We start from the raw sequence: 21,208 nt of genomic DNA, 5'->3' as shown, positions 1-21,208 counted from the left end.
TTACTTATTGGTCATAATCAATTAGGGAAGTTTTTAGCTGTGGCAGCCTTACATAAATCCACTGGCAAAGTTCAGCTCCTATGGTTTCTGACAATTAAATTGTTCTGTCACTCCGGGAGCCTCATTAATCTCAACTTGTCACCCTTGTTTATGCAGGTTATAATAGGCTGTGTGTGTGAGTGAAACGAGATGCTAAAAGCCCACGGCTCTAACTTTTTTGATGAAAGTAAAACTGAATTATTTTCTTGAAAGGGTGAGGTTGAGGTTTATGTCTGCGCAAATGCTTCCCTGGAAAAAAAAGGCCTTTCTCAGGCTCGCACTTCTTAATGGGATGAACATTTAAAGGAAGATGCAGGGGAAATATGAGAGCCTGGGACGAACAGGAGAGAAATCAGCTAAGAACAAAGGCACGCCGAGGCCAAGCATCGAGCAGCGCGCCGAGCAAAGCCAGCCCTAGTGCTTGAGATGCGCGCGCCCCACGTTGGCGCTCGGCTTTTGTGTATTTAAAGTACAAACTCTTGCTCTGAACAAAACGGAACCGCTGCTTACGATTCAGAAGACGTGATAAAAAATGCTTCGGTGGTTAACACAATCAGAATGTGTAGTAGCAGCCAGAGAGTGAGGTAACGCAGTCGCTAATCAAAAGGCTGAAGAGGTAATGCGGTTGCAAAACAAACAAACCTTGCCACGGTAAAGAATCACCTCAGGAATTTCTGGTAGTTGACTGCGTCCTGAGAGTAGTGACCCAACTTGGTTAGCCTTTTACCAGGCGTGTGCAAGCATGAGCAGCTCTTGAACTGCTATTTTTTATTTACATATATTTTGTATGTGTTTACATGGCGTATCTCACCCTGGTGTGTTTAAAGCGCTTTATATAATAAAAGAAACAACGTTGTGGTTAAACAGCTTAGTTTTGTTTGTTTGATTGATGCGATGTGATCCAGTTTTCGCCTTTGCAGTTTTGTGCAGCGCTTGTGACAGAATAAATACTCCAGCCAAATAAATAAACAATAACGGTCCAACCATAAATTCACTAAGTCGTGTGATTGGTGGGATTAGGGGGGACAAGGAAAGAGACGCGGTACGTCACATCAGCACAGTTAAGAGGTGTTTATCGGAAAGAGAACAAATGGAAGCAAATGGTGGGGGCCTGAAGGAGGAGGGGGTGCGAGGGATGAGGGAACACGGCGTGGGGGAAGCTGGCTGGGGAGGGGGAGGAGAAATGCAAGGAAGGCTGTGTGCCGGCCGGCCATCCAAGAATAATTAGGGTAGGAGAAGCCGAGAAGCCGCAGAGCGCACGCTGGGCGAAGCCCTTTGATGTGCTGTGCGGCAAATGCAATTAGGAGGGAGGGAGGCTGATGCGCGTTCGTGTTTGATCACGTGGTTCACGTGAACTTCATGAAAACGCCAGCAAAAAGCTGGTGGTTTCATGAGGATTTTGGCTACTTGAATTCTCGCTCCGCTCGATGCGCTTGCGCGCATCGATAGGTCGCGAGACCTAATGAACCACATTATAATCACAAACAGCAACTGTAAGACATTCTCAAACACTGCTCACTTTATGGCAGAATTGGTAGTGATCAAGGGCTCAGGTTGATTACCCTCACAACAGAGATAAGGCTAGACCACCATCTGCCCAAGTCTGAAAGTCTTTATTCAGATGTCCTTAGTTTTGTCCCCTCTTAAAGAGGGTGGGGGCAGAAAGCCACTGTTTGTAATATGCGGGGCTGCAAGCAGACAATTTTGGCAAGGCTGCTGGCATTCAAGATACTACTCTGACTCACATAGCTCTTTCAGCAGCCAACATCCAATGGCGAGATTATACTCTTATCTGAACATTATATAATGATCATAAAAGCAAAGTATTACAAAAATCACATAATAAAAAGCAATCTGAATTTGAATAAATTGAAGCATCCTCCCAGGACGGTAGCATGCAGATGACTACGCCACATGGAGATCTGTAGTGCACTTCTTTATTCTGCAGAGTGCAACCGTTAAAGTGCAAGCACTGCATCATGAACTTCATTGACCACACCCAGGCACACCCAAACAATTACATTATTCTCCTATGGAGTCCATTAAGGACCAGAAGGGTCCTGCTATTCATACTCACAAGACACTACAGCTCCCCCTTTGCTAAAGAAAAAGCACAAATATTACATATATACATTATAGTTCCTCCATGAGTCATCGAGGTGCTTAAACCAGCCTTCCAGATCTAGTCGTGAGGTTGATGAGGCAGAGGAGCAGGGCCTACTTCGGGCACAGGAGATTTAAAGGTAGGTGTAGGAGTTGGGCTCTCCTGACTCAGGTGGGCAAGTCTCATTTTAGGTATCTGGAGCAGTCAAACATCGAGGCAGGTGCTTGAAGTTTGATGAGTCTCTTGTGAGGTACTACCTGGGAGGTTGACCTGGTCACCATATGTCACCTTCTGTGTGGTGCAGAAGAATTCAAAGTGGTGCATACTCTGCAGGGAGCTTTCATCACACAGGCAGAGAAGAGTAGGCAAGGGGTCATACTGCCTTGGAGGATAGCGTAACTGCCACATGATAATCCCTATTCTCAATCTAGTTAAGAAGGGTCCTATCCCAAGAGCGAAATCCAAAATCCAAATACATCTCTAACCCTGGTGAAGTGTGTATTAAGAAATATTCCTTATTCTGTGTTTTAACTAACTCAGCCACCTCCCGTTCCCATTGTCGAAGGTCCATAGAAGATTTTTGATCCAGTACCTTTCAACTTTTGTCTGGCCTTCCGGTTTAAAGAAAGCATATGGCCAGCCAAGGGAGCTGCACATCTTAATATGATCTAACCAGGGGATTTTATAACCCCTGTCACAAGACTGACACTCCTCAACTTCACTATTAAACAAAGCATGGGGATTACTCCAAACTGAGCACCACACAGCAAGGGGACCGGATTGATGAGATCTTCCACATAGTCAAGCTATAATTCCTCATGCAGTATAAAAGAAGGAGACCTAAATGTCTTCTACATACTATTTTCTTCAGCCTGTAGACTAGTGACATGTTTGTAGTCCCATAAACCAGACCCATAGGTTAACACCAGAAGCCACTTGCTCGTATAAGTTTCTAAGAAAGGGACTATTGGCTTCTTACCAATAGCAGAGGCTAAGATGGTGATGGATGCAAGGTTGCACGTAAAGTGTATTCTGGCCTTGGCTATACATGAGGACCAAGTGCCACACTAATCAAAGATGACCCCCCCCCCCTTAACCCCTTCGACGCTCATGACGAGCTCAGCTCGTCATGGAGTTTCCATTGACTTCAATGGAAATTACATGGAAGAACATCAGGGAGCTTAACATCCAAGTGGTTAAAAGGAATGAAAACTCACATTTTCTTAATATAGATTTATCCTCTATAGACAGCTGCCACATTTTAGGGTTCCTTAAACCACAGACCATTGTATAAGTTTTGCTGGCATTCTCTTCCAACATCAAGTGTGCCATAAAATCATAACTCTTAAGAATAACTATAAGAATTTTGAGCCCCCGCAGCATCCTTGAAATCAGAATGGCAGACTGCATATGTCAACACAGGGATAAGCTTATTTTCAATGACTGGGGCATCTGTGACCTTAGCCATCAGTGCCTTATCTAACCCAGTTACCCATACAACATCCAATGGCATTAAGGGAACATTTTTACACACAAGACAGGATTGGTCAGATATGACTAGACTGACAAATGCACAAAATACATTCAAAAGAAGCTTACAGCTAGGAGATACCCTAAACATTTTTTTTAGAACAACATGAACATGACTGATAGACAACCAGAGAGGTGTTGCGAGAAATGAATACTAAAGAAAGTTTAAATAGAATCTTGTGAGTAATCACACATTTCCCTTTTTTCAATAAAGGGGAAAATTATGGGTACACATTCTGGCACTCTGAAACTTACTGATCTAAATATGATGACTGCTTGTGGCCTTCAAAATGGCAAATGCTTAAGAGACCCAGTAGAGACGACAATGCCACTTAAGAAATGCAAAAGAAATTTCAGACTATTTTGTGGGTGTTTTCAGGTATAAGATGGCAGCACCCATGCAGGGTTTTTCAGCTAACAAACAGAAAACTCAGAAATCTGAGTAGAAATTAATCATGGGAGGAGAGAATCCATGCAAACTGTACAGGTGACTTCTATATCTACATGCATGCCCGTCGACTCCATCATGTAAAAATGATAACTTGAAAAGTCAGGGTGTGGAGAGCAGAGAAGTACAATCCAATGTAACCAATAAAAAACAAAATTAGTCGCACATTTAGTGGAAAGAGGCCAACAGAAAATGACTTCACATGAACAAAAGAAAAATACAAGTGGCAAGTAGCCTCATAAGGGTGACACAGCCGCTGCATTCTGAAAAACAGAAAGTTGTATTACCTTTCCATACATACTGGAGGCTTGAGTAGTGAAACAGTTGGGACAAATGCAAAAAGTATTCATATGAAGTGATGACCCTTATTTTCGAGTTCTCCTTTTGGAACACATTTTTGTATAAATGTCGCTATAATTCTGAAACTTAATGTGAAAATAACCAGCACTGGATGAGTATCAGAGCTGGTCGTTGGGTAAAAAACCTGGAACGTGTGATCCATGAGGAAAGAAATAAGCCAAATGAGTGACGGCCCTGCAACACCCAAAGATTATAAGGCTTTTACTAACACTGTGTGAGATACCGTGTCGAAAGCTGCACTCAAGTCAAGTAATACGAGGGCCACCGTGTCTCCAGTATCCAAATGAGACTACTTCAGCCATTCACAAAAGAGTAAGCACATTTCTACTCACAAATTACACCTCTAAAGTTAATACAACCCTAAAAGTAACAGAAACCTGGTCTGACTACTTCTGGCCCCAACATGATCCTGGCTATCCCAGCAGGATTCTTCATCTATAGATCAGATAGAGTTGGTAAGTGGGGAGGTGGCATGGTGATCATGTATCGCGATCAACTCCCAGCATCCTTCTCAATAGTACTTACAAACTGATTACGAACCACTTTTGTTTCAAAACAATTAACATAAAACTACTCATTTAAAGGACTATTGTTATATCGTCCTCCTGGCCCTACGCCTTCCTTTTTGCAGGCCCATAGTCCACTGCATAAATTAAGTCCAATTTATTCTGACTTTACAGTTCTAGGGGAGTCTAGTTTTTATTTAAAAAAATATTTTGGATAAAGATACAAAACTGCTAGTCAACACCATGGCCAGTCTAGGTCTTCTCTAGCTTGTGAATGTAACTACCCAAGTTGCCGGCCATAAGTTAGATGGCATTTTATCTGACAATCCCTTACTGTATTTCACTGCTTCAATACCACTAATATGGTCGGACCACAGAGAAGTTGTGTTTGACATCAAGATACCTTGCTCACATCTGAGAGGTGGGACCACTTTCACAGCCAGTAAGGGTCGAGCATGCCGTAACTCCAAGAAGGGCTGTTTCAGTTGAGAAGAAGGCTCTAAAGCCCGACTGAGATGAGTGTAAATAATGTTGTGATTCAACAAACTGGGAACTGTGAGTTAATGTGTCATTATAAGATTTTCAAGAAGGCCGGGAGTAATGAAATAGCCCGATATTTTTCAGGCTGATCAGCATTAGCCTTCTTCAAATGAGGAAGCACCATTCCATGTTTCCACTCTAGGGGAACCGTTGCCTCCTGTAAGGAGGCATTCAAGAGTTCCATGATTATTGTAAGTGAAGGCAGCTCAAGTTGCTGCAACACTGAGATCGGAAGAGGATCACAGGGTGAGCCAGACTTAATGTTTGCCAAGAGCCGTTTAAAGGAGCTCCTATCTAATAGAGACCAGGTTTCCAGTTTATTAGTGGATTGAGGGATCCTGCTATCTCTGTGAGCAATGGTTCTAACTGCTTGAGAGGATATAAGTATTTGCTGAAGGGGGTTACCTGGTTTCATGCCCTTCATCTCAGAGTATATTTTCTCCACTTTATAGAGGAAGAATTTGGTAAGGTCTTCATATTGCAAACCATTCAGGGTGGAGGGAGTAGATTGAGTTTTAGAGCCAGAAAGTTCTTTGACCATTTTGAATAGTGTCTTAGAACAGTTCTGTGCACTAGAGATGATGGAGGAGACATTCAGCAGGAGCCGACTTGTCAAGAGTGTGGTATTCTCTCTTTGCCATTTTATAATTGAGTTTGGTATCAGACGCATAGTTCCTCCTCCAGCGTCTGTCCAAAGATTTGCATTTGGTTTTCACCATTTTTAATTTCTCAGTGAACCAAGGGGTAGGGGGGCAGTGTTGTTCACTTTCTTAAGTGAGGGTGGAAGACAAGTATCAATGGCATTTAAAACCCAATTTTGGTCAACACCCGAATAAGTGACAGCTTGGTGATAACAAATTACCAGTCCTAACCTTATATTCACAAGGCATGCGTCACAGAACACAACTACCATTCAATGATTACCATGATCACATCACACATACCCTGGGATGTGCGTCTGATGTCATCACTGGCTTCCCACATTCCTTTGTAGAGATAGACTGATAGCTCCTAGGATTGTTCTGCAAGGAGCTGGTCTGGCATTTATAGAATTATGTATGCTATTTGTTTAGTATAAACCTAGCTGAAAAGGTTGTGAAGTGCAGCACAGAATTAGGGGTGCAGACCTTATTGATACATGGATGCGGTTACAGATCCTAGACGAACAGACTGAAAAGGCATAGCGTCTTATTTTTCTCTTCGTCTCCAATATGATGGTGGTCTGGCTGTGTGTGCCAAGCGCAAGAGAGTAGCCAGGAAACTAAAATAACCCCAACTATGAACCATACCTCTGGTAACACAGAGCACACAGAAATAGCAAACCCAACTCTCCCTTAGAGTTCCATTCACACTTTCTTCATCCATCTATTCATCTATGCTCTCACCCTTCCACCTAGCCATCCAACCCTTCCACCTAGCCATCCATCCCTTCACCTTTCCATCCACTCGTCCATCCAGCTATGCTTACTTCAATCCATCCATCATTTCATATATACATTCATTCTTTCACTTATCAATATGGCCAAGTATCTATCCATCTTTTCACCCATCAATCCTTTCTCTCTTCCTTCCTGCATCTTTTTTTTTTATCTATCTGCTCATTCTTCTGCCTGGTCAGACTTTCACTTATCAATCCTTCCCTAAATTCAGTCCATTCATTAATTTTCCTTTGTTCTTCCTTTTACTCTTCCATCCATCCTTTAAGCCTTGCATTCAGCCAATCCTTTCACCCTGCCAACCATTCATTCACCTTCCTTTTAAAGTTCCGTCCTATTTTTCACCTTTTCTTCCTTCTTTCCTTTTATTTTTTTTTTGCTTTCTTTCATCCTTCCTGCCTTTATTTCCCCTTTGCTTCTATTCAACTTTCTTATTCCCATCCTTATATTTACATTTTTGATCGCTCACTTTTTTCCTTTTCCTCTCCGTTTCCTTACTTTTATAATTTGCTTTTTGTTGTCTTCGCTGTGCACTACACCAAGACCAAGAAACACCAGAGGTTGTGAGCCTCCCTGCAAGATAAGGGGGGTGTTGGTCATGATGGATTTGGAAATGCTGCAGGTGGTTTTGAAGATATGTGGGTGGGCAAAAGGAGTCAATGGAGTTCCATCAGGATGGGTGTGAGGTGTTCTTATTTCTTCTGGCCATGCTGCATGTAGGATGCCATTTGTGGGTGCCAGGGTGGAGTCATGGAGGCTATGGAGCAAGGGTTTCGCAACCATCCAGATGCAAGAGTACTAGAACTTGATCAGTTTTGAAGTTGCTTTCCGGATGAAACAGCTTCCCATTCTTTAGAAGCGAGAGTGGTTACCAGACCATCTTTAATTTTTGGCAATGTGCTCCTTGAGGGTGATTTTAGTGCTCAAGGTGAATACAAGTGACTGGGCAGTCGGTGTAAGTTGAGGGTTTGAAACTATTAAGGATAATGTAATTGAGCAAGATTTCAGACATTTCTTGCTTCTTGTTCTTGGAAAATACCAGGAATTCTGTCCTGGTTGAGTTGAGCTTCAATTAGGTGCTGGAATTTCGTGATGAAGTGCAGGCAGTGCTTGAGAAATTGGATGTCTTGAATGGAGGAGACTTTCAGATACAGCTGTGTATTGTTGGGATTTTGGTGAATTTTCATCTTGTTACCTGGGAGTAGTCACCGGAGACAGTATGGAACCCTGAGATCCTCTGCTGGTGGCTGGGATCTTTTGGTTCCTGGATGTACCCTTATAAACAATAGGTTGTTAATTAGAAAGATAAGAGGAGAACCAGTGAGGACACAGTTAATGGTTCTAAAACCAGAGATGTGTCTCATCTAAGAAGCTAAAGTGCCACAATATTTTTGGTGGGTTCTTAGAGGCTCATTACATAAGAGAACAGCATAACTATTTCATAGACCATTTTTACTCAGAGCCTGCTACTCGACATAAAGTGGCCTGGCAAGGTGGCGCATCAAATAGAGATGTTGATAACATACATTTGCTTAGGAACACAGTTTACAGCGCTGCATGGTGTGATGTGACACTTAGCATTTAAAAACTCTCTTCTTTGTGTGGTACACAATGCGGAAAGCATTTAGGGACTTTTATTATGCAAATACAGATAAACTAAAATGGTTTAAGACATCTAAAATGCACAGCAGTCTTAAATGGGCGGGGCTACATAAAAATTTGTAAAGGCTATTTTGTTACAAGGAGCTCAATTAACAGGGAGAATACTACATTCATGTCAATGTTTTGGACAGATTTTCCCATTAATTAGATCAGGGTTTTCCAAAGTTGGTTCTGGAGGGCCGGAACCATGCCACATTTTTTTGCATATCCCAATTTAGATATACTTAGCTATCTTAAAAACATGGCATGGATCCAGACCTCCAGGACTGACTTTAGAGAACCCTGAATTGAAAGCCGTCTCTAGGGTAGTGCGAATGGGCCACTGCATTCAGGCAACTATAAAAATGTCACGATAACTCTAGTGACTGATGGACCTTCTGAAGAGAGGTCGGAGTTTTGTCTAATGGAAGTTTTGACTCACCATAAAGTAGTGCAGGAGCAGTGGCGGTTTCTCTATTAAGGCGTCGGGGCTCCGCCCCGTTACATTGTTAGATGTGTAGTTCATAGTCATTTATAATAAATGCCCATTTATCAGCTGCCGATAATTGTATTAACTTAACGGCATTAACAACACCAGTCTCGAACTCGGGGCTGCAGGGAACACAGGAAGCCTAGCCTTCGTGTTTTTGCCGGCTGAGAACCTCACAGCCCTGAAGGCTGTGATGTCATCAGCTCAGCAAACAACTAGCTGTGAGGCGCAGTCTCCACCCCCTGATGGCGTGGAGGTTAAGTTAGCCCCGGGCGTTCTGAAAACAAGCCCGGGGTCGCTAACCCCACACGTCAATCAGAGAGAGGAGAGCTTGTCACCACACCCTTTCCCAACTCATTACAGGGCGTGGGTGGGACCCCTCCCCTGTGACGTGTTGGGAAAGGGTGTGGCAGGTGGGAAGCAGGAATCGAGTCTACGCAGACTCGACCACCTCAGACGGCTTCCCGCGCATGAGTCTGCACTCTGTATGGCCTCTGGCAGTCGGAATGGATTTTTTACTGCGTCAGGAATACTCACTACTTGCTGGGGCTTACAGCATTGGTATTTGTTTGGTATTTGTTGCTGCCAGAGAGTAGGCCGGACTGCCTGCCTGCTGACGTCTGATTCTGAATTAACTCTGTCAGTTGAGCTCGCCAGCCGAGGTAAAGCACAGGCGTTTATTTTTTACTTCTAGTAAAGGCCTGTTCAGGGTATTGTTGTCAAGTCGGGCCGGGGCATGGCTTATTTCGGAGTTCAGTTCACCCGTCCACTTTTAATATGAAAATGGTTCTGTAATTTAGATATGAGATCTATTTTATATGACGTTTTGTGTCTGCTTGAAGAGTCATGGCAGCGTGGATACGAGAGGTCTCGTTTGTTAAAAGGCCAGTTCAGCAAATGTTAGTGATTATAATGTTCTCTAAAAAGCGCTTGTCTAAGAAGAAATTTGACTACCTGCTCTTTTAAAAAATGTTTTTAACAAATAGCTTTCTGTGCAAGTGATGTTCACTGCGCTTTCCTTTATTGGGGACTGTTCAGTGAAGGCTTGTTTATTATATTTTTCTTTACAGGCCGGGTTGTATGACATTTTCATCTATTACTTTTCTGAAATGGCGGCAAAGTAATATGCTGAACACTTTACAAACCTCTAAATAAATGAATACATTTTGCTTTGGTTTAAGGGGTCAGTACACCGTGCAGTGCTCTGGTATAAGCGCCCTTTAAAAGTGCCTGCTTTTTCACGTTTGGTTGAAGCCTGGTCTATCCAGTGTTCATTCAGTTTTTCTTCAATGGTCCTGTTGAGGGATGGGTCACTGACTGCTTGTTCCGTGAAAGCTTCTATCCATTAACGAGTGGGTCATTCCGAGCAGGGAGAATGTTTGTGTGTGCACAACGGATGCATAGCTATCTCCAAGTTACTGCCTTTGCTCCAGGTTTCTCTGTCTCATGTACCGTGCTGTGTGCATTTGTGGGGGCAAGACACAATTTAAACCGAGCAGGGCGCCGTGCATGCACTGTAGATGTGCTGGGTTTGTGAAAGTGACCCGTTGCTGTACTGCACTGATGTTAAGATGTGTTGAACTGTGGGGACAGGTTGCTGTGTAACAGTGTTAAGATCTGCAAAGGTGCTAGATGAAAAAAGTGTTGTTAATTTACATTGTTAGCTCTACCGTGACTCTTGTGCTGAAGTGCTGGTAGTTGTATTCATTCCAAGTATGGACAGCAACATTATTTGAGTAACAGATGTACTACGATAAGAAGCAGAAATACGGCTGCAGCAGAAATACAGCCGTACACTCACACACAGACTGCTAGCCCAACTCTTGTTTAGCTTGAGCACGTCAGCAGCAGAGTGGAAAGGTCCTGCATGCACGTGGAGAGAGGTTGTGCATTTGGAAGACATGCGTTTTTCTCTACTTTAATTTCTTTAACAGTTGCGTTTACAGCTACTCCCGGCTGGGGGCATTTACCCACTCTTTTTTAAAAAAAATGTCTTCGGGGGGAATCCCCGGACCCCCATAGGTTGTTCGGTCTCTCTCTCTACGCTTGCTCGCCGAAGGTGTAGTACGGCAAAATGTTTACGCCCCGACACATTCAAATGTCGCCAGCCGCCACTGCGCAGGAGGTTAAAATGTCTGCTGCAAAGCACATGTACCATGCAGATCCATACCTGCCAACTCATGGTGCCAATGTGTGACTTGCTTTTATGATTTTAATTAATCAAATAAAGTGCTTTTGACTGACTGACGCACAGTATCAGCTCCCATCACACGGTCTCCCAGTGAGGAGTAGATATCACACAGTGGCAGGGAAAACAAGCTGAAAACCACGATGAACAGTGGTTTTCCAAATCATTTTCTGAGGTGTTAAAAACCCCCAGGATATTGGCACCAGCCTGAGAGTTTCAGGGGGGAGGAGGAGGGGTTGGGGGCGAGATGGGGCCCCTGCCGCCTCCTCACACGTTGGGATTTTTCTTAAAGTTGGCAGGTATGCAGATCACAAAGTGCACACAACTTAACTAGGTAAGTGTGTTACTGCTTCTGTCAGAGAGCCCCGTTTGTTACGTGCAATTTACAAGTTTAACTAGAACAATGAGCTATTAACTATCAAAGAGCTGCATGCAAACTCGAAGGTATAGATTAGAGAATTATGATTCCCCCCCTCAGTCTTTCATTATCCTAATGATGCAAAAAGGGTTCACTTCGTAGGAAACTATTATTAGTAAAGCCAACCCCCAACCATGGTGTTACGTTTTAAATTGTATTTTGTGCTTCTCTAGACCAAGCACTCTTAAACTATACTGTCTACCAGTAGGGATGACTTGCGACTACACCACCTTGAAGTCCTCTATCTGATGTAACATTTCCTATACACGGATTTACACACAGATATTTTGCCTCTGTGTAATGCGTATGTGATATAAAGTGCTCTGACATCTTACACTGGTATGAGTGGCGCTATAAAACAAAAGAAATGTGGGAGAGTGGTTATGGAGACTTGAGGGGCACTGTCAAAGAGTGGTAGTGCAGGAATCCAAGGAGGAGGTCATTGGGGGGCACCAACAAACATTGACGCAACAGGTGCCACCAGCACTAAAGCCGGTCCTGCCTGAAATAGATTTACAAAACTTTTTAGTGGCAGTACTGATGCATGATAACAAAACAGGCGTTCTCCAGTTACCTCGCATTTCAGGTGCAATATCTTGTCTGGCATCATAGGGATCACAGCGGAACTTTTCCAAGTCCTCAATTGTGCACTGGCCAACCACCGGCTTCCGCCCAAACTGTCTGTGGTCTACAACTTTAATGATGATTGGGGGCGCATACATTTCATCTTTGGGCAGGAGCTATAAATGGAAAATATTTGTTATTGCACCAATCGGATATTGTCACAGTCCCAGGTTTTCAATTACTGGTTAGTATATGTGGTCATGTAACTGCAGTACAGACTTCATTTTATAATATGGATAGAGTACTACAATGGCAGATTTACAAATAGTATTTAGTATTTGAATCATGCAGTCGCAGTTTAGACTCCTTGCTACATTCTTGTACAGTACCACTTTCATGAAGAGAACAGAGCCAGGGAAGTTTGGTGTTTTCTTGAGGTTTTTGATTACTGCAGATTGAACAAGTTCCCCTCCGCATTCCACAACCAGGCTTGGTGATGAAACAGAAGCCAGCTGATAACTTTTCATGTTCCTGAGGCCCCAGGCAAGAATCTATCAAATCAATTTAAACAAACACGTCAAGGAAATATCAATGGTACATTAAACAGTTTCAATGGCTTGAAAAGTTAAAACAAAAGAAAAACTTGCATTAGATGAGAAAATGATGTCACAGAAATATTCTTTATTCCAACAAGAGAGCAAAACTACATTGTTAGGATTTTTGTGGGCAGACTACTGTGCATTTCCAGCATGGAGAAATGCATTACGCACAAAATTGTCAAGCATACATCTGTACCATACATGCCGACATTTTAGAAGGGAAAAGTGGGAGATTTTATTTTTAAATAGGGAGTATGTATTTCCCCCATTGACTACTATTGGGGCCTGAATTGGGTTACTGTCATGTATGGGCTTTGCAAATGTGCTGATGGAGGATCGGATATTAGAAACACAAATGTACATTTTTCCTACCGGTCAGAAGCACAGAGAGATCGCTATGGCAGGCAGAGAGTGCGTAATGCAAGTGTTGTGCAATGCAATGATCAGCAGGAGTAGGTTACTGGCAGTGCATACTACGAGTTAAACAATACCAGTCCCTGTCAGCTGAAGCCCAAAGTCACCTGCCTGAATCGGGGGGGTTAGTATGTATGATCTGTACACTTGTGCAAAATGCAGGACTATATTAGATACAGTGTACTGATGCAGTGCATTGTAGTATGTAGTTCTGTGATAGATTAGACTTGTGCTGGTTGATTTGCAGGGATTTCACCGCACAGCAAATTATGACTTACTCTTGACAATGGTATTTGCCATAAGCTGTGTGCCGTTATATATTTTTTCCTTTTACAGGAAGTGGTGGGCAGGGTTTGGCCACTGTGCACTTGCCCCTTCCCCACTGCCATTTCACCAGCTAATTAATTAATTAATTGTGGGTTTCTAAAGCGCTAGAACCGACTCCCGAAGGAATATCTCTGCGCTGTCGACCGCTGGGGAACCCATCCTGGCTTTCCCTGTGAGATGGTCCCTACTGGGTATCTCCAAGGTGAAACCAGGCATCCCCGGCGTATGTGGGGGGCTGTTGTGGAGATGAGGCAAGCTAATGCCCAGAGTTGCCGAGTGTGATCCCTGGTTAGAGTAGGCACCGAGGTGAGAATTATTAAGTCCGCTGACCCTGGTCCATGACCCTGCCGCGTCGGGGATAGAACCGTGGTCCCGGGCCGTCCTCTGCTTCCGGGTCTGCCGCCTCTAACCAGTGAGCCACACCACTCCACTCCAGCTACAGTTGCAGAGCTGTTTAATTAGGTGCTGCAGTGAAGGCTGCAAAATATCCATCCGCAAGAATGATGTGGTGCTGTGACCGCATACCATGCTGCTTCCCTTTTCGCCGACTTCCCTTTACCCATTAACCACATCATCCACATGGAAGAAGAGCATTAAGGTCCGCTTGAATTATCACAAGCTCCCACACCTGGCACCAATCCTGGTCACCACCCATTAATTGAGACAGCAAAGAGTCAGAGAAACATTGACTACAGTCCACTTTATACAGGATAATGCGGGCACTAGCATACAAATAGGACTGATTACAAGTGGGCAGGCAATGATGCCAAGAATCTGTTTAAATTGTAATCCCTCTTGAATTCCTGTGCGAATGGGCTAGTGGTTGGGTTCATAAAGAGCAGTGCACGAGGGAGTCTGCTTGAGCAGTTTTCAGCACAGGGGATGTAGGACCCTGCCCCAAGGCTATAGGGGGATTGCCAGTGAGCATACCATTAACAGAGGAGCATCCACATAGGAAAATAGCCTGTACATAAAAGATTATCCAAGTAGCACCAAAGATCAGTGAAGTGGTTAGAGAACATACTGTACCATATCTAATGTGTTCTGCAATGGACCCCAACTGACGAACATGTCCATTTCCCAATCAGAGGGCCATATGTATGAACACATTTTCCCATAGACACAGAATGGGTAAAATCCTTTGATACATCTGGCCCAGAGTCCTTTCTATTGGTATGAGTTATCATGCAATGTCAAGATTTCTGTGCCTTAAGGGGTTATTGGGTGTGATAGGGATGGTTCTAGGATAAAGTGCCAGGGACTTTCTATAAATGCACAAGGATATGCAGTTACCTCTGTAACTTTGCTAGCAGGCAGTCGGAAGGATAGCTGTGTTGTAAAATAGAAAACAATTGGACTCGTAGGAGAGACTTCATTTGAAGGACTTCATGTGAAAGATGCAAATTCAGCTTATGTGCAATTTATTACTGGAACATCGCCAGCCACAAAAGATGCTATGCTTGTGAGGAAACTGAAGATCATTTCCCACTTAGACATTTTAGGAATGTGTTAGGATTACATTTTCATCACTTCGTCTAAATCCACAAAAGACATCAATACTCATATTTGTAAAAGTTACATATTGTAGACAAGGTTGGCATTTACCTCAATAGCAGTCAATTGAACCACTGGCCGAATACCTTGAGGCACCATATAAAGAGCTCCTCTTTTAGATGGCAAAATTGGCAGATTACCGCCACCCTAAAAATAACAAAATAGTGGTCACTTTTAAGGCTGTATCACAGAGAAATCTATAACAAACAACATTTCTGGGTTTAAAAAGGTAAATATCTTTAAAAATGTTATAGTATAAACCTTCTGTCGAAGTATAAGCTCAGCTGCAGCAAGGATCTCTCCACAGGGTTTATTTCCACTTATTACTGGATACCAGAGAAGTCTAGGGGAAATATCCATGCCTGAATCAAGTTTTACCATGGGAGTGAAAGTACTTCGTCCCATAAATTCATCCTTGCCCTGAATAGAAAAGGAACAAAAATAAGGTAACCCGCAAAAGTGTTCAATCAAATGCTTGGACAATGAGTTTTATAACAGCATTCACATACCACTTGATCATTGTCAAAAATTTCAACAACAACGTTTGGGGGATTTTGCATTACAGTTTTAGGGTCTCCAAACACTTCCACTTCATCAAATATTATAGTTTGATCCCAGGTTGGATTCAGAGTTGTTCGAATAATTTCCGATGTTTTACTTCGATGGAGAAAGGACACATGAGCATATGGATCTACAAGATAAAAAAATCAGTTTATAATGAGAAAGGTTGGAATGTTTAATTTTCCTTATGGAATGCTTAGAACAGTTGCAAAGTTGAACCTTTCCTTGACACATGCAAATGTACTAGACAATGTATGAGAATACATATTTTTAAAACTATTCACTAGTTTCATGTATGTTTTCATGTATACAACCCTCCATATGATACAGCACTTTTCATAACAGCCACATAAAAGGAGGTTGAGAACCTGTAAAGACCACTTTGTCCTAGTATGCTGTCCCCCGCGTTTTCATGCAACAAAATTAATTTCAAAGAGTTGAACAATTCCTGGTATGAAAAACTAACAGTCCAATGAAACATTTAGGAGCCACTGTCTGAACTCTACACATGTGCAATGTGTACGAAAACTGCAAACATTAGGCCGAATGAGAATAAATAAATAAATCAATATGTGATGATCTGAGGAGTATCATAGCTATGCCTTTGTGTACTACTATTCACATGCCCTTTCTCTGGTGCCCTTGCAAACACTGCCCATGAGGAGCAAAACACATTTGTGCTTTAGCCAGGATGATGAAATTGTGGGTCACCGTGTGAGTGGATTGAGAAATGGGATCAAGCGTAAAAAAAAAGCTTAACAAGTAGAAATTATTTACTTACCTGCTTTAAAAGGGCAGACACTGTACTGAGTCCACCAGCACTTCTCAGTAGCAACCATGTACTAGTATAGAGAACACATGCCCCTTCTGGATTTTCTGTTAAAGTAATGCTTACCTATAACAGCAGCACCACATCTTGAGACTATTCCTGATTTACATAATGTATATTATTCAGCCATCCAGTTAAGTTATGTTAAAGCAATTTGTTAAGTGCACATCTACCCTGAGGTGTCTAGATGCTGGTTCTGGAAAAACATGTTTAACTAAGTAAATCTTATGTTTGGGCCTAGACCATCCCAGTTTATGGGCTCCAGATAAAGCGGACTATAACCACACATTAGTCCACTGTGTGACCACAATTTTCAGACTTATCTTTTTTGCATTAATGAAAATGAGTGCGATTGATTGAAGCCACTTTTATATTTAGTATTTCATCTCAACTATTTTCTCTTGTACTCTGTTCCATCTCTCTGGGGAGGTGAGAGGAGCACAAGTGAATGTGGAATAGCCCAAAGCTGCAAGACTAGAGGACTTGTTTCTTTTGTAAAACTATGCTAAATTCCCTACGGTGTTCATCTGTAGTTAATCAGTTCTCCCTTCACTTGCCGCCAAGAAGGAAGGCAAGGCAAGCATGCAGGAGCAAATACATTATTTTACATTACTTGCCCCACTGTCACTGCTTTTCTTGAGTGTGTACATGCACATAGTGTTTAGTTAACATATGAATGATGTCCACATTGCTGCTGCACAAAGTATGCTGGTAAAATATTACTTCGAAAAGCTTGTGTGACCATTATTTCTGTTAGAATGTGACCCAGACTTACTAAAGTCAGTTTAGCTGTACGAATCACATAAAATATTCCTTACTGAAAACTCGAGACAATTGGGCCCATATTGTAGCTTGGCAAAACCAAATGTAAGAACTGAAAAATTAAAGGATGAAAATCCCCCACACACCCCTAGATGGCAGGCTTCATTACTGGGCCCCTCCTGGCACTGGTCTTAGTGTTCCTGGGCGAGTTATTACCCTTATGTAGGGGCGCTCATGAGGGTTTTCAGAGGGTGGTTTCACGATGCGTGCTTTCAGAACAGCACTTGTGGGAACTGAATGAGGGACTTTAATGAAGAGGGTATAAGATAAAACTACCTATTGGTGAACAAATATACATTTATTATATTCCCAATGGTGGTTTTAAAAGAGGACAGGGATTAATTCAACCCACTTAGAGAGGCCAACATCTTACTGGCCAGCAGGCACTCTCAATGGAGGTGTATGGGCATTCGTCAAGACAGAGTGGCCTTCTCTGCTGTCAAGACACATTCGGTTCACTCTGATACCGGTTGCCTGGATAGGCGAGAATTGATATCAACGTGTCCACACACTTAGAAATAAAAGGAGGAATTACAAGGTGCAAAGGAGGGCTTGCCAAACTGGACTTAAATCCCATAATTAATGTCAGGCCATAAACTCTTACTAAATCAGTTAAGGGAAGGTAACCATTGTGGCCCTCTGACGTACCTTTACAAATGGAGAACTCCATTGATAACTAACCAACTCATGTAACGAAGAGTATCATGTAACGAAGAGAAGCTTGAACATACAGTTTGATGCAAAAGGGTCGGGAAGCAACAAATACAGTAATCACATATACCATTTTTACGAGATTAACTTACATTTTATTTTTTATTTCAATGCAAAATATCTAATGGTTTCAAGAAACTCTGCACTGAATAGGAGCTACAATCGGGCCTTACCTATCCCACATAATACCCAGAGAATAAGGATCATCATAAACACATGAACACTGAATTGTAAGCATATTCCTATCATCATTTTTTAAATTTCTGGTGCAGCATTAGGCATTTATTTGTCTTAGTTCACCACAACATCATGCTGATGCAAGTAACTTGGGAGGAGATGTGGCATATTGGCCCAAGCTGTCACCTTTGAAACAGAGATCCTGGTTCGAATCCTGGGCTTGACATTAGACTTGACATGGAGTGATTCTCAGCAAATCATACGCTCCGTGTGCTTAAATGTGTGTAAAATGTATTTGTGTAATCCTCACTTGATATACAGTCTTGTAGATCTAGGTTTGTGTTATATAAATAATAAAACATACATACCTGAAAAGCTATCTTGGTCCAGCGCTGTAAGACCCCTTGCTTGGTACAAGTAGCAGCGAAGGTGATAACTGAACATCTCTAGAGGAGAAACAAAAAGGTACATAGGTGAAATGATTGAGCTTGCAAAAAACCAACTAAGTCCCCATTTATTCCTGTCATAGGAAGCTAATGCAAATGTATAGCTTGCAAATCTAACGTCCAGGGACACATTTTATTCCAAATTTATTATCAACTTCTAAGCCTGTAGTATGTTCTAAATAGTAAAAGCAGCAAAATCACAATGGCTACTTGAAACGGTATTTTGATGCTATTTTTCACCCCCCCCAGACTATTCTTTTCAGATTAGCCTGTGTTCTGCCCTCTCTCAGTCAACTTGCAAACACAACAGTGATGGACAGAATGTGGATCAATGTCACACATTCACCCCAGTCCAAAGATCTGGGCCCAAATCCATCGTTTTTCCACTCCACACCACCCTGGGTTAGACAATGGCGATATGCAAATCAGCACTGACCCTGTGCCCCATGGGAACAGTCCAGTCCTAACTACAAAAGCCATGTCCTTCCCAGAACGGAAACAAGCATCCGAGGACCGGCCCGGTTTCGAGGTAACACCTCTCATCAGCCCGGCTAGCTTGACTCCAGTGGTGTGGAGTGCCTGGGACTCACGTCTGAGCATCCCCAGTACACTTAGAGCGGTAATTGCAAACACAACAGTGATGGACAGAATGTGGATCAATGTCACACCTCGAAACCGGGCCGGTCCTCGGATGCTTGATTCCGTTCTGGGAAGGACATGGCTTTTGTAGTTCGGACTGGACTGTTCCCATTGGGCACAGGGTCAGCGCTGATTTGCATATCGCCATTGTCTAACCCAGGGGGGTGTGGAAAAACGACGGATTTGGGCCCAGATCTTTGGACTGGGGTGAATGTGTGACATTGATCCACATTCTGTCCATCATTGTTGTGTTTGCAGTTACCGCTCTAAGTGTACTGGGGATGCTCAGACGTGAGTCCCAGGCACTCCACACCACTGGAGTCAAGCTAGCCGGGCTGATGAGGTGTTACCTCGAAACCGGGCCGGTCCTCGGATGCTTGATTCCGTTCTGGGAAGGACATGGCTTTTGTAGTTCGGACTGGACTGTTCCCATTGGGCACAGGGTCAGCGCTGATTTGCATATCGCCATTGTCTAACCCAGGGTGGTGTGGAGTGGAAAAACGACGGATTTGGGCCCAGATCTTTGGACTGGGGTGAATGTGTGACATTGATCCACATTCTGTCCATCATTGTTGTGTTTGCAGTTACCGCTCTAAGTGTACTGGGGATGCTCAGACGTGAGTCCCAGGGACTCCACACCACTGGAGTCAAGCTAGCCGGGCTGATGAGGTGTTACCTCGAAACCGGGCCGGTCCTCGGATGCTTGATTCCGTTCTGGGAAGGACATGGCTTTTGTAGTTCGGACTGGACTGTTCCCATTGGGCACAGGGTCAGCGCTGATTTGCATATCGCCATTGTCTAACCCAGGGTGGTGTGGAGTGGAAAAACAACGGATTTGGGCCCAGATCTTTGGACTGGGGTGAATGTGTGACATTGATCCACATTCTGTCCATCATTGTTGTGTTTGCAGTTACCTCTCTCAGTCAACATCACCATTACAGTTACACTGATCAGGTTGGGTACTTTATCATAGCTCCCTATACAGAGGCACTTTAGATTGTGTGCAGCTTATTTTCACTGCTTCAATAAGTCACATCACATAACCATCTTCGTTGAATGAATTAGGCGTCAATGTTAAGTTGTCACAGAAACTGGTCTACCTGTTTAGGGTACAGGACTTACTCAGGAACAGATTTCTGAGCTCTGGGTTAGATTTAACAAAACCACTAATGTGATGTTAGTGTGCATGTTTGAAATGTATAGGAGTGTGAGACTAATGTTTCACAGAGTAGATGGTAAAGAAAGCATGGACTCATTCACCTTTGGCTTTGTCTGTGGTGGGTAGGGGAAAGTATTCCTCTAGTTCGGTCTTCTAAATTGCATTACTTCTACTTTCTTAAGTAATGGGTGCTAATCGACAACATCCTGGCATTTATGGTATGTGCTTTTATGTTGAAAACTCAATAAAGAACAGTTTTAAAAAGGAATAGAAGGTAGTTTCGGTATGGCAGGTTGTAATTGTACATTGGCATGGTACATTTAGTATGGATGGTATGATGCAATATTTTAGTTGACAGTTTTAAGTTTGCCCTATCAAAAACATTTCTAGGCAGCTTGGTTACAAATCATAGCATTCTTAATGACAAGCAGAAGCATGTACTCTAAATCATAAAGCATACAGTTTGCTTATAGATGAGTGGTGTGTTCTATTTTAGGAGATCACTTTAATTGCAGCAATGCTGCTTAAGTTTTCCGAGTGCTTGCGTCAAATTGGAGCTAGGAACAAAAAGGTTGCACTAGATAAGTTTCCCAAGCTATCTGCCAGACTCAATGCAGGGGCTACTTTGTGCAATCAGAAGACTCCTTGCAGGTGGGGCAGGAACATCATGCCTTTGCCCTAGGATTCAGTGAGAAAGTGGGTTGTT

General features: G+C 42.9%; 1 protein-coding gene across 2 annotated transcripts in view; it reads right to left on the bottom strand.

Moving 5' to 3' along the window:
- Nucleotides 1-21,208, bottom strand: part of MYOF (myoferlin) — a 680,400-nt gene that overhangs the window by 184,156 nt on the left and 475,036 nt on the right. For both annotated transcript variants that reach the window (XM_078643399.1, XM_078643401.1), the window contains 6 exons: nucleotides 18,627-18,704; nucleotides 15,668-15,849; nucleotides 15,420-15,578; nucleotides 15,210-15,305; nucleotides 12,654-12,815; nucleotides 12,275-12,440 (listed from right to left, as the gene is read on the bottom strand). In XM_078643399.1, coding sequence (XP_078499525.1) covers nucleotides 12,275-12,440; nucleotides 12,654-12,815; nucleotides 15,210-15,305; nucleotides 15,420-15,578; nucleotides 15,668-15,849; nucleotides 18,627-18,704 — 843 coding nt within the window. The remainder of the gene's footprint in view (nucleotides 1-12,274; nucleotides 12,441-12,653; nucleotides 12,816-15,209; nucleotides 15,306-15,419; nucleotides 15,579-15,667; nucleotides 15,850-18,626; nucleotides 18,705-21,208) is intronic.

This window comes from Lissotriton helveticus, chromosome 5_1, assembly GCF_964261635.1.
Source record: "Lissotriton helveticus chromosome 5_1, aLisHel1.1, whole genome shotgun sequence".
NCBI lineage: Eukaryota > Metazoa > Chordata > Amphibia > Caudata > Salamandridae > Lissotriton > Lissotriton helveticus.
This window is presented reverse-complemented; position numbering and strand designations above follow the sequence as displayed.